The sequence below is a fragment of the Chanos chanos genome, chromosome 15 (genome assembly GCF_902362185.1).
Source record: "Chanos chanos chromosome 15, fChaCha1.1, whole genome shotgun sequence".
NCBI lineage: Eukaryota > Metazoa > Chordata > Actinopteri > Gonorynchiformes > Chanidae > Chanos > Chanos chanos.
This window is the reverse complement of record NC_044509.1, coordinates 8,434,866-8,448,823: the sequence shown is the minus strand read 5'-3', so window position 1 is coordinate 8,448,823 and position 13,958 is coordinate 8,434,866. Positions and strand designations below refer to the sequence as shown.

The window sequence follows — 13,958 nt, the reverse complement described above, 5'->3', positions numbered from 1 at the left end:
AGAATGTCAGCTCACGAACACTCATTTTCTTAACTGAACAGAACAGACGCTACAGAGGATATCTGTTAAAATATTTACACCAGGATTGTGAAAATGGCGTACAATGGACACTCTGCGTTTTCTCCGATGTTCAGCCTGGCATTAATCGTTTTTCTCCTGTGCACTACTTTTGGTGATATCAGCTACTCGGTTCCGGAAGAGTCAAAGAATGGATATGTGATTGGGAATATTGGCAAAGATCTGGGAATGAATGCAAAAATGTTATCCACACGTAAAGCCCGTTTAGGTATGGAGGACACAAGCAAAGCTTATTGTGGTATTAATTTGAATACTGGAGATTTGATCGTCGCAGGCAGAATAGACAGAGAAGAACTTTGTGCATCACGCACTGTCTGTTCTCTTACATATGACATGGTTCTCGAAAATCCATTAGAAATACAGCGTGTGGTTATACATATTCAAGATATTAACGACAATGCACCCAAATTTGCAAGTGACATTATTAAATTTGAAATAACTGAATCGGCAGACAAAGGTGCTCGTTTTGCTATCAATGGCGCGCATGATGCAGATATCGGACAAAATAGGGTTCAAACCTATTCATTAGAGAACAACGGCCATTTCAGTTTTGTCGTCAACACTAAACCAGGAGGCGGGAAATATGGAGAATTGGTGTTAGAAAAAGAGCTGGACCGTGAACAACAACAGGACATTAAATTATTACTCACCGCCACTGATGGTGGGATTCCACAGAGATCGGGTACTGTAGTTATACACGTCACTGTGCTTGACGCCAACGATAATGTCCCAGTCTTCAGTCAATCTGTTTATAAGGTCTCTTTGCCTGAAAACGCCTCTGTAGGTACTCTAGTGGTCACCGTCAGCGCAACGGATGCTGACGAAGGAGCAAATGGTGAGGTGACTTATGAGTTTGGACATACTTTAGACGAACTGAATGAACTGTTCAAGCTCGATCACAGAACAGGAGCTATTACATTAGGCGGACAGATTGATTTTGAAAAGGAGACTTCGTATGAATTAAGCATCCAAGGCAAAGACGGCTCCGGATTAGTGTCCTTTGCCAATGTTATTGTTGAAATTGTCGATATCAATGACAACGCGCCTGTAATTTTTCTTCAGTCGTTTCACAACCCAATTCCTGAAAACGTGGTGCCAGGCACCGAGGTGGGCATCATTAATGTTCAAGATAAGGACTCAGGGCAAAATCGGCAGGCCCGTTGCTCCATTCAGGAAAATGTTCCTTTCAAATTAAACCCATCGGTCAAAAATTATTACTCGATTGTGACGACTAAACAACTCGACCGGGAAAAGCAAACGGATTACAATATAACAATCACTGCGACAGACGAGGGCTTTCCGCCATTATCTTCTTCCAAGACTGTTCATTTATTTGTGTCAGACGTCAATGATAATCCACCTGTGTTTCAACAACAGTTTTACAATGCATATATTCCTGAGAACAACAAACCAGGGACCCCTGTATGTTCTGTCTTAGCGAGAGATCCAGACTGGAGACAGAACGGAACAGTGCTTTATGCTCTGTTGCCCAGTGGAGTCAGTGGCTTTCCTGTGTCCTCTTATTTATCCATTAATGCAGAAACTGGGGTCATTCAGGCCTTGAGGTCCTTTGACTATGAGCAGCTAAGGAGCTTCAAAGTCCAAGTTGTAGCCAGAGACAATGGGTCTCCCCCACTTAGCAGCAACGTGACTGTGAGTGTCTTCATAACAGATGAAAACGACAACTCTCCTCAGATATTATACCCTACGCCTGAGGTTAAATCTTCCCTGACTGAGATCGTTCCCAGAGCCGCTGTTTCTGGTTCTCTAGTCTCCAAGGTCATAGCTGTTGATGTTGACGCTGGACAGAATGCTTGGCTATCTTATGAAATTCTTAGGTCTACCGATCCGGGACTTTTTACCATAGGTCTCCACAATGGAGAGATAAAGACAAAGCGTGACATAACTGAATCCGATAGCATGAAGCAGAATCTCATTGTATTGGTTAAAGATAACGGACAACCGTCTCGCTCTTCAACCTGCTCTGTTTATCTTCTTATTTCTGACAACGTGTCGGAGGTTCCAGAACTGAAAGATGTATCTTTTGAGACGAATATCTCGGAACTGACGTCTTATCTGATCATTGCTCTTGTCTCTGTATCCACTTTCTTCCTGACTTTCATTGTCGTTGCTCTGGTTGTAACGTTTTGCCGCAAGAGAAAGCACAGGCTGTTGTTTGATGGAGCTGTGGCTATTCCAAGCACAAGTTTCCCTCCTAACTATGCAGAGGTGGAAGGAGCAGGAACGCTGCGTAGTTCTTACAACTACGACACATACTTAACAACAGGTTCACGCACAAGTGATTTTAAATTTGTCGGAGCTTACGGTGAAAACACTCTGTCAACGAATCATACGATGGGGCGGTGTCCAACTGATAACTTTGGACAGCATGCTGTATTTGTCAGCAGCTCAACAGATTCTAATGAGGTAAAATTCCCATTTTATGGCAATGCATTTTCTCTTTAAAACAATACACAGATGGATAAAATGTTTGATAGGATACCAGTCATTTCACCAACGCAAGTGAGCTCCATGCTATAGCTTATAGTTTCGGTCGTTTTTACATTCATCAGAATGTATAGATTTATGAGATTTCAAAATTCATCACTATTCTTATTAATCCTAAATTTGAATTTAATGTTTGAATTGATTTTGATTATTCGTTTTTACGTATGGTGTCTTTTTTTAATCATTTGGCTGAGTTGCTTTCATTTTTCACAATACAGTTAAACATGATTAGCCTACGGTGTGGTCTTTTTTTGAAGTATGTATTCATTAAACAACCCAGCACGTCAATTCTACACAGGTTTACCAGACAATAGACATTGATTTTGGAAATCCATCATCGAAGTCACCGGAGTTTCAGGTCTGTTAACTTGTAGTCTGGGACAGCTAAAATTTCTTGAAATATTGAATACTTATAGCTATTTTGTGGTTCATGTTCAGTGCTTTGAAATGTTATGCAAATCTATGAATTCATGTGCGCCAGCACTATGCGTGCCTTAGGAAAGCTTGTCAGAGGTCGTTCAGAGTAATAATGACATGTTATCAGTAAGCTCAGAATTTTACTGCAAACAGTTGAGGCATAGTAGTGGTAGTTCATGTTGTCTGGTCGTTTGACTCTAAGAGGTGCAGAATTTTCGAATCCCATGTTTTGGCTAGAGACTATGGTTCTTCAGTTCACAGTAACGTGTCAGTGTCTCTATAGCCAATGAGCATGCCAGTGTCCTAAAATATAGTATCACTTTTCAGAACGAGACTTTTTTATGACTGAGATGGCCCTGACTTTGAGCCAAATCCGAGGCTCTCATGTGTAATAGTCAAGTCGACTGGCCAGGATTTTTTGCATTGGACGTCACAAAGAAGTAATCAGGACATGATGAAACGTTTCTGATTTTGATGACATGAAACAAAGTCTTCTTGCCTTAGTTAAAGACAATGGACAGCCCGATCTCTACCAAAGCAGGCCTACGCCTACTTACATCAGATAAGTTGACTGAAGTTCCAGATTTTATAGACATGATTTATGAACAGTAATTTCAATCTACAGTTTCATTTGGTCATTTCATTTGTCTGTGTTTCCATCTTCTTAGTGAAGTTCATTATTCCTGAATGTGAAACTTTGCTGTAGGGATAAAGTAACTTATTTTATTGCTAGAAGTAGCGGTTGCACATTTCCATCCCAGATATGAAAAGGGCGAAGGTACAGGAATTTCCCTAAGTTTTTACAATGATGATGCATACCTAACAAAAGGGTCGTTCACAAGTCGCATTACGTTAATCAGATCCAGCAATAAGAATCGTATTCCAGCCGAGCGTATACTGCATCGGGGTTCAATTCATTTACCCGTTGAGAAAATTGACATCGGTACTAAACAGGATTTGAGATGAGGTAAAATGCACATAACGATGGATGTTGTAAATGTTTGTGTGTGTGTGTGTGTGTGTGTGTGTGTGTGTGTGTGTGTGTGTGTGTGTGTCCACTGCAGTGACAATGTCGCTATCTTGGGAACTCGTTTAGTCGATAGTGCCAATTGTTAGGTTTATGTAATATCTCACTGACAGATAATCAGCAGTGTTATTTTTACCTAGCATTTTAGCTTCGCATTTTTAGGAAAAATATTTTGTCTGTACCGTAAGGTCATCGTAGCTGCAGTGTGTTTGCTTGGGAATATGAGTTTGAGCGCGTGTGAGCATATTCAACTACAGTTCAGCACCCTTCATTTGGACAGCTCCGAGTATACAGTCATAATACAAAGAAGGGCAATGCAGCGAAGAAGTGTACAGCATTACCGCAGAAACGGAAGTTTTAATTGTTGTTAATTGTTGTAACAGCATTGAAGTGTCAGCATTGTACTACTTTTTCCTCATGTGTTTCCATAAATTGAAGTTTTATTACAGACGTTAACACATTTTGTCCTGGCCTATCGATCATCCATAGCGTTTGAGGAGAGTCCGATTAAGAGTTGTTTTTTTTTTTCTTTTCCTGGTGCAGCTCGTGTTTGGCCTGCTTTGTTGATGTTTGCCTAACTCTCCTTTTTTAAACAAAGCCAAATATTTGCCCCTACTCTTATCATGCAGAGATACTGTTTCAGAGAGTAACGAGGTCTTTTTTTTTTTGTAAGCACTATTTGAAGAGTGAATCTTTATTATCATGCACGTATAGTTCCACTTACCAGCCAAAAATTTAATTCAACGAATCAGTCAGTTTACAGTATGCTCAGTGTTAAATGGTGACAACACGGTTAAAAAAAAAAAGAAAAGAAAAAAGTAAATCCCCTAGAAGACAACGATAGACATGCTTAAGAATTAGATGATCACATGGAAGCTCGTCACAGGCTGCTCTGATAGAGATATGGTTGCAGTATTCCAGAATTACTCAGTGCGTCGCTGTTCACCTGCAGCAAGAAAAGCATTTGACTTTAGGGAGGCAGTCACCGAAAAAGAAAGTCTTTATCTTTCGTGGTGGGCTGTATTCCAGTGTGCCGCGGACTAAAAGAAAAAAACAGTGATTTCTTCATGCCTGGCTAAGAAAGGCTAATGTACGTTTTGGTGTGATTGAAATCACCTAAAGAACATCAGCTCCAACGTCTCCTGAATTTGTATTGAAAATGGAATTCATAGGATTCTCTTCCTTGGTGATCTGCATGGCGACTTTTCTCTCCGTCGTCTCGGTCAGTAACGGGGATATGAGCTACTCTATTGCAGAGGAGACGAAGCTCGGATTTGTGGTTGGAAACATTGCAAAAGACATTGGAATCTCGAAAAAAGCAATGCAGACACGTAGAGCTCGCCTGAATACCGTGGGCAGCCGTAAACGATACTGTGACATTAACTCGGAGACTGGGGACCTGTTCGTCGCAGAGAGGATAGACAGGGAACAGCTCTGTGGGCCGAGAGCGTCTTGCAATTTAAATTTTGAAATGGTCCTGGAAAATCCTTTGGAATTACATCGCATTTCTGTTCACATAGTGGACATCAATGATAATTCGCCCATGTTTGCTACAGATATAATTAAATTTGAGATAAGCGAGTCGACTGACAAAGGTGCTCGTTTTGCTGTCGGTGAGGCTCACGATGCAGATATCGGAACAAATAATGTTCAAAATTATTCATTAGAGAAGAACGACTATTTTGTTTTCGATGTGCATAGTAATAACGGTAAAGAGAGATACGGTGAGTTAGTACTGGAAAAAAAGCTGGATCGTGAGCAGCAGCGGGAAATTAAATTAACACTCACCGCTAGTGATGGTGGGATTCCACAGAGGTCTGGTACTGTAGTTATACACGTCGTTGTGCTTGATGCTAATGATAATACTCCAGTTTTTAGTCAGTCTGCCTATAGAGTCAGTTTGCCTGAAAACAGCCCTATCGGAACAGAAGTGGTTAAAGTAAATGCCACTGATGGAGACGAAGGAGCAAACGGCCAGGTTACCTATGACTTTGTCCGAATTTCTGAGGATTTGAGTAAATTGTTCATTCTAGATCACAAAACCGGAAGTATACAATTGAGCGGTCATCTGGATTTCGAAGAGGAAGTGTCGTACGATTTAAGGATTCAAGCAAAAGACGCGTTTGGGCTTGCTTCGTTTTCTAGTGTTATTGTGGACGTCGTTGATGTTAATGACAATGCACCTCAAATATCCTTTCAGTCAGGAACCCACTACATTGCTGAAAATGCTCCACCTGGTTCAGAGGTGGGTATAATAAATTTGCAAGACAAAGACTCGGGTGCAAACGGCCGGGTGCATTGTTCCATTCAGTCCAACGTTCCTTTCAAACTGAATCCATCAATTAAAAATTATTATTCTCTTGTAACTACAGCTGAGCTTGACCGTGAACGAATACCAGAGTATAATTTAACCATCACTGCTACTGATGAAGGAATGCCACCGCTCTCTTCGTTTCAGACAATTCATTTATTGCTGTCAGATGTTAATGATAACCCACCTACATTTGAAAAGCAATCATACACCGCGTACGTGACAGAGAACAATAAACCAGGAACCTCCATGTGTTCTGTTGGGGCGACAGATCCTGACTGGGGACAGAACGGCACAGTGTTTTATTCTCTGGTGCCTCAAGAGGTACATGGTCTACAAGTGTCTTCTTTTTTAAGCATTAACGGAGATACAGGTGTTGTACATGCTGTGAGGTCGTTTGATTATGAGAAATTTAGAAGCATTACTTTTCAAATTTTGGCCAGAGACAATGGTTCTCCTCCACGCAGCAGTAACGTCACTGTAAGTGTTTTCATAACGGATGAAAATGACAACTCTCCTCAGATATTGTACCCATCTGAAGAGGGAACCTCTTTCATGACTGAGGTGGTCCCTAAAGGCACGCTCTCTGGCTCTCTAGTCTCCAAGGTGATCGCTGTGGATGCTGACTCTGGACAGAACGCTTGGTTGTCTTATCAGGTTGTTAAATCTACTGATCCGGGACTTTTCGCTATTAGTCTTCATAGTGGGGAGATAAGAGCGATGCGAGACATTTCTGAATCTGACAGCACTAAACAGAACCTTATCGTCTCAGTGAAGGACAATGGAAATCCACCTTTATCTGCAACCTGCTCAGTATTTCTACTTATTTCTGACAACCTTGCTGACGTTCCTGAACTAAAAGACATGCCTTATGAGCAGAGTAACCAAAAATTAACATCATATTTGATCATTGCACTGGTATCTGTTTGCGTATTTTTCCTGTCTTTCATCATTTTAATCCTGGCCATGAAGTATTGCTGCAGAGGAAAGCCCAGACCGTTTTTCGATGGCGCTGTCGCTGTTCCTAGCGGATATTTTCCTCCCAATTATGCTGAAGTAGATGGAATTGGAACTCTACGCAGTTGTTACAATTATGACGCTTACTTGACGACGGGCTCACGCACTAGTGATTTCAAATTCGTCAGATCTTACAATGAGAACACCATGCTCGCAGATCAAACTTTAAGGAATAGTACGAATGATGCTATTGGTGGAAACGAGGTGTCCTTGGCTGTTGCTGAAGACTCTGTCGAGGTATGTGTAATGTCCTAACATCTGATTAATATTTGGTTACTGAAGTATGCTGACATCCTTAATGCTACATCACATCCCTCATGATACTGCGTTTTGATCAGTCTCAGACACTGCCTTCCCGGTGTTTTTCACTTTATCTGCTTTGGAAAAGCCGTGTTTCATTCATGTTAATCTAGTATCTGAAATCCGAAGTCGAAATTTTCTTGCGCAGGTCATGTATAAGACCTTTTCCAAAGCATTTGGTATCAATCATCATTAAACTGAAGGCCCCTATTTCTCAAAGTAGCCATTAAAAACTTGCGCTGCTACATGATATAGCATTGAATTTCCTCAGGTTTTTCATACCTTAATCTTACTGCTGGTCAGAAACATTACACACTTTTCATTTACATTTTAGACTCCTGTTGTTGATGTTTAAGTCCTTCGAATGTTATCGTTCGTTTTCATTCAAAATTACATTTCATAGTAGAGCAAACTTTCCCGTATACTTTTCTTGTCGTAATGCAATGAACATACAGTATAGACGCATGCATCAGCGCACTGTTTCTGCTTGTTTTCAAGCACATGTATCTGACACCGGATTTGGTGCCCGATGCTATTCCACTGCTGTTGCTACTTTTCTCAACGCTTCCATGAAACTTTCGGGAGTAGTTAGATTGCAGCACAAAGGACTATGGACAGCAACCTCTATGCTCTGCCCTGCCAACAGTCTCGCACCATTACTCTGTCTTGCAATACAACTTCGCAGCCATTTGAAAGACAGCTGTTTGTTTACAATGTTGGTGTTAAATGTGTAGTTCAACAGTTTTGATATTTGTCCTGTGGGTAGTGAGTTTAAGACAGTAATTTTGCCTCCTGAAATGCTGCCCAAAATCAAAAGCGGAGTTAGCCGACTTTTAAAATGTCAAATACAACGTCTTTGGACCCCGTTTACAAAAATATATGTACAACCAAAGGCAAAAGTGTATAACTTTGTGGAATGTACGTATACTTACTTAAGACAATAATCACTGGTTAGAAACAAGAGCAGTGACAAAGGACAGAATAGGCTATGACATATTGTAATTAAACTAGCATACTACACTAATTATAATTAAGAATGTTAGCGCTATGCAACAAAGTGGCGGGGATATAGAAAGCAGGAACCAACGGTACAATCACCAGACACCCAAAGCAGCTTAGCATGGATAGACAATAAGGAAAAAAGACATACTAGCCTACATTAGCTGTGCTCAAATGGTAGGTCGTTGTTTAACCAGTTGCACAACATGAATTAGAAAAGAGATCGCCTAAGAATATTAAGTGAGTAAACCCACAATAAAACTAATAAAGCTGCAGCCAGCAACAGCAAAGAACGGACTGACTTGAAAATGAATACTCGCGCACAGAGAGAAACACACAGAGAAAACAGCATTTCAAAATTAAATAATGAATTACTCAGAACTGTCGCCTATATTAACAGACCATCATAGGGAAAGTTCTGCTCAGTTAATTTAAAATTGTCCCTGGCATTACGAATCATGTCATGTTGCAGTTTTCGGAGATTGCACTGTGGGTCGCTCTTATCCCGCACTGAGATGGAGTAGCCTGTAGTGTCCCAATACGGTGTGGGAGGAGGTGAATAAGAGTAGAATCGTAAATATACTGCAGTCAGTCGAAGGAAATGTTTGCTTTTCTGTAGACTGCCAGTTCAGATAGGCTTCATTTCTTAAGTGAAAGAAACGTGCACTGCACTTCGTTCGTTAATCGTCAAATATGGCATACAAAGGACTTACCTTTTCTCCGATTCTCAGCCTGGGGTTAAACATTTTCGTGCTTTGCACAGCTTTTGGTGATATCAGCTACTCGGTTCCGGAAGAGTCAAAGAATGGATATGTGATTGGGAACATTGGCAAAGATCTAGGGGTAAATTCAAAGACATTATCGGCAAGGAAAGCGCGTCTAGCTGTGGATGACACAGGCAAAGGTTACTGCACCATTAATCTAAAAACCGGAGATCTGATCGTCACAGACAGAATAGACAGAGAAGAACTTTGCGGATCACGCACCGTTTGTTCTCTTACATATGAAATGGTTCTCGAAAATCCTTTGGAATTGCATCGTGTGGTTGTCCAGATCCAGGACATAAACGATAATTCACCCAGGTTTGCAAGTGACGTTATTAAATTTGAAATAACAGAATCAACAGTCAAAGGTGCTCGTTTTGCCATCAATGGCGCACATGATGCAGACGTCGGACAAAATGGGGTTCAAAGCTATTCACTGGAAAATAACGACCATTTTAATTTTGTCGTCAACACTAAACCAGGAGGCGGGAAATACGGTGAATTGGTGTTAGAAAAAGAGCTGGACCGTGAACAACAACAGGACATTAAATTATTACTCACCGCCACTGATGGTGGGATTCCACAGAGATCGGGTACTGTAGTTATACACGTCGCTGTGCTTGACGCCAATGATAATGTCCCAGTCTTCAGTCAATCAGTTTATAAGGTCTCTTTGCCTGAAAACGCCTCTGTAGGTACTCTAGTGGTCACCGTCAGCGCAACGGATGCTGACGAAGGAGCAAATGGTGAGGTGACTTATGAGTTTGGACATACTTCAGACGAACTGAATGAATTGTTCAAGCTCGACCACAGAACAGGAGCTATTACATTAGGCGGACAGATTGATTTTGAAAAGGAGACTTCGTATGAATTAAGCATCCAAGGCAAAGACGGCTCCGGATTAGTGTCCTTTGCCAATGTTATTGTTGAAATTGTCGATATCAATGACAACGCGCCTGTAATTTTTCTTCAGTCGTTTCACAACCCAATTCCTGAAAACGTGGTGCCGGGCACCGAGGTGGGCATCATTAATGTTCAAGATAAGGACTCAGGGCAAAATCGGCAGGCCCGTTGCTCCATTCAGGAAAATGTTCCTTTCAAATTAAATCCATCGGTCAAAAATTATTACTCGATTGTGACGACTAAAGAACTCGACCGGGAAAAGCAAACGGATTACAATATAACAATCACTGCGACAGACGAGGGCTTTCCGCCACTATCTTCTTCCAAGACTGTTCATTTATATGTGTCAGACGTCAATGACAATCCACCTGTGTTTCAACAACAGTTTTACAATGCATATATTCCTGAGAACAACAAACCAGGGACCCCTGTATGTTCTGTCTTAGCGAGAGATCCAGACTGGAGACAGAACGGAACAGTGCTTTATGCCCTGTTGCCCAGTGGAGTCAGTGGCTTTCCTGTGTCCTCTTATTTATCCATTAATGCAGAAACTGGGGTCATTCAGGCCTTGAGGTCCTTTGACTATGAGCAACTAAGAAGCTTCAAAGTCCAAGTTGTAGCCAGAGACAATGGGTCTCCCCCACTTAGCAGCAACGTGACTGTGAGTGTCTTCATAACAGATGAAAACGACAACTCTCCTCAGATATTATACCCTACGCCTGAGGTTAAATCTTCCCTGACTGAGATCGTTCCCAGAGCCGCTGTTTCTGGTTCTCTAGTCTCCAAGGTCATAGCTGTAGATGTTGACGCTGGACAGAATGCTTGGCTATCTTATGAAATTCTTAGGTCTACTGATCCGGGACTTTTTACCATAGGTCTCCACAATGGAGAGATAAAGACAAAGCGTGACATAACTGAATCCGATAGCATGAAGCAGAATCTCATTGTATTGGTTAAAGATAACGGACAACCGTCTCGCTCTTCAACCTGCTCTGTTTATCTTCTTATTTCTGACAACGTGTCGGAGGTTCCAGAACTGAAAGATGTGTCTTTTGAGACGAATGTCTCGGAACTGACGTCTTATCTGATCATTGCTCTTGTCTCTGTATCCACTTTCTTCCTGACTTTCATTGTCGTTGCTCTGGTTGTAACGTTTTGCCGCAAGAGAAAGCACAGGCTGTTGTTTGATGGAGCCGTGGCTATTCCAAGCACAAGTTTCCCTCCTAACTATGCAGAGGTGGAAGGAGCAGGAACGCTGCGTAGTTCTTACAACTACGACACATACTTAACGACAGGTTCACGCACAAGTGATTTTAAGTTTGTCGGAGCTTACGGTGAAAACACTCTGTCGACTAATCATACGCTGGGGCGGTGTCCAACTGATAACTTTGGACAGCATGCTGTGATCGTCAGCACCTCAACAGATTCTAATGAGGTAAAATTCCCAATTTTTGGCAATGCATTTTCTCTTTACAACAATACACCGATGGATTAAATTGCTTGATATGATACCAGTCATTTCGCCAACGCAAGTGCGCTCCAGGCTATAGCTAATAGTTTCGTTCGTTTTTACATTCATTCTAATGTGTACATTTATGTGATTTTAAAATCCATCACTATTCTTATTAAATTTCCAAATTTGAATTTGATGACTGAATTATTTTTTTTTTTTTACATGCTTTGTCTTTTTTTTTTTTTTTTTTTTGAGTTATTTTACTCTCAATATAATTAAACATGATTAGCCTACGGTTTGGTCTTTTTTTGAAGTGTGCACTCATTAAGCAACCCAGCATGTCAGTTCTACATAGGTTTACCAGAAAATAGACATTGATTTTGGAAATTGGTAAATTATGTATGATGTTGATTAATTTTATTAGTTCTAACGTTTTCCATCATCGAAGTCACCGGAGTTTCAGGTCTGTTAACTTGTAGTCTGGGACAGCTAAAATTTCTTGAAATGTTGAATACTTATAGCTATTTTGTGGTTAATGTTCAGTGCTTTGAAATGTTATGCAAATCTATGAACTCATGTACGCCAGCACTATGCGTGCCTTAGGAAAGCTTGTCAGAAGTCGTTCAGAGTAATAATGACATGTTATCAGTAAGCTCAGAATTTTACAGCAAACAGTTGAGGCATAGTAGTGGTAGTTCATGTTGTCTGGTCGTTTGACTCTAAGAGGTGCAGAATTTTCGAATCCCATGTTTTGGCTAGAGACTATGGTTCTTCAGTTAACAGTAACGTGTCAATGTTACCATAGCCAATGAGTATGCCAATGTCCTAAGATATAGTATCACTTTTCAGAACGAGACTTTTTTATGACTGAGATGGCCCTGACTTTGAGCCAAATCCAAGGCTCTCGTATGTAATAGTCAAGTCGACTGACCAGGATTTTTTACATTGGACCTCACAAAGAAGTAATCAGGACATGATGAAACATTTCTGATTTTGATGACATGAAACAAAGTCATCTTGTCTTAGTTAAAGACAATGGACAGCCCGCTCTCTACCAAAGCAGGCCTACGCCTACTTACATCAGATAACTGACTGAAGTTCCAGATTTTATAGACATGATTTATGAACAGTAATTTCAAACTACAGTTTCATTTGGTCATTTCATTTGTTTGTGTTTCCATCTTCTTGGTGAAGTTCATTATTCCTGAATGAGAAACTTTGCTGTAGGGATAAAGTAACTTTTTTTTTATTTTTGGAAGTAGCGGTTGCACATGTCAATCCCAGATATGAAAAGGGCGCAAGAACAGGAATTCCCCTAAGTTTTTACAGTTATGATGCATACCTAACAAAAGGGTCGTTCACAAGTCACATCAAGTTAATCAGATTCAGCAATAAGAATCTTATTCCAGCCGAGCGTATACTGCATCGGGGTCCAAATCATTTACTCAGTGAGAAAATTGACCTTGGCACTAAACGGGATTTGAGATGAGGTAAAATGCACATAACGAGGAATGTTGTAAACGGAAACTGACCATAAAGTCTGCAAAAAATGTGAAATAAATCAAAGGACCTCTATTCCCTTGCTTGTTTTTGTTTGTTTGTTTGTTTGTTTTGGGGGGGGGGGGGGTTGTTTTTGGGGGTTTTTTTGTTTGTTTGTTTGTTTTTGTCGTACTGCAGTGACAATTTGGCTATCTTGGGAACTGGTTTAGTCAATCGCGCCAATTGTTAGGTTTATGTAAGATCTCACTGACAGTTAATCGGCAGTGATATTTTTTTTATCTTTTTATGTTTTTATTATTTCAACTTCGCATTCGTGGGAAAGGTGTTTAAGGTCATCATGGCTTCAGTGTGTTTACTTGTGAATATGAGTGCTTGTTAGCATATTCTACTACATTTCAGCACCCCTTACTTGGACAGCTCCGAGGATAAGGGCATAATACGAATAAGGGCACTGCAACGATTAAGTGTACAGCATTATTCGCTGAAACGGGAGTCTTAATTGTTGCTAATTGTTTTAACAGCATTGTACTATACATTGCACTGTACTATTTTTTCCTCGTGTTTTTCCATAACTGTGTGTGCTCAATGATTAATGGTGACAACACGATAAAAAAAAATAAATCCTTTAGAAGACAACGATAGACATGCTTAAGAAATATGATCGCATGGAAACTCGATACA

The 13,958-nt window shown here is 40.6% G+C and overlaps 4 protein-coding genes across 4 annotated transcripts in view; all 4 read left to right on the top strand.

The window, feature by feature from the left end:
- The first annotated feature begins 126 nt into the window (after nt 1–126).
- On the top strand, nt 127–2,544 carry LOC115828203 (protocadherin beta-16-like). Its single transcript, XM_030792159.1, has one exon. It carries the CDS (start codon nt 127–129, stop codon nt 2,542–2,544), a length of 2,418 nt encoding a protein of 805 aa, XP_030648019.1.
- A 2,681-nt stretch (nt 2,545–5,225) lies between these two features.
- Nucleotides 5,226–7,613, top strand: LOC115828202 (protocadherin beta-16-like). Its single transcript, XM_030792158.1, has one exon. The coding sequence runs from the start codon at nt 5,226–5,228 to the stop codon at nt 7,611–7,613; it is 2,388 nt and encodes a 795-aa protein (XP_030648018.1).
- A 1,737-nt stretch (nt 7,614–9,350) lies between these two features.
- LOC115828201 (protocadherin beta-16-like) lies at nt 9,351–11,819 on the top strand. The gene has a single exon (XM_030792157.1). The coding sequence runs from the start codon at nt 9,351–9,353 to the stop codon at nt 11,817–11,819; it is 2,469 nt and encodes an 822-aa protein (XP_030648017.1).
- Nucleotides 11,820–12,649: 830 nt separating this feature from the next.
- Nucleotides 12,650–13,958, top strand: part of LOC115828200 (protocadherin gamma-A11-like) — a 5,201-nt gene continuing 3,892 nt past the window's right edge. Inside the window, exon 1 of the mRNA XM_030792156.1 lies at nt 12,650–12,683. Within this exon, the coding sequence (XP_030648016.1) occupies nt 12,650–12,683 (34 nt within the window). The remainder of the gene's footprint in view (nt 12,684–13,958) is intronic.

Excerpts from the sequence above, each read along its gene's own strand:
- LOC115828203 (XM_030792159.1), top strand. The coding sequence starts at position 127 with ATGTTCAGCCTGGCATTAATCGTTTTTCTCCTGTGCACTACTTTTGGT.
- LOC115828202 (XM_030792158.1), top strand. The coding sequence starts at position 5,226 with ATGGCGACTTTTCTCTCCGTCGTCTCGGTCAGTAACGGGGATATGAGC.
- LOC115828201 (XM_030792157.1), top strand. The coding sequence starts at position 9,351 with ATGGCATACAAAGGACTTACCTTTTCTCCGATTCTCAGCCTGGGGTTA.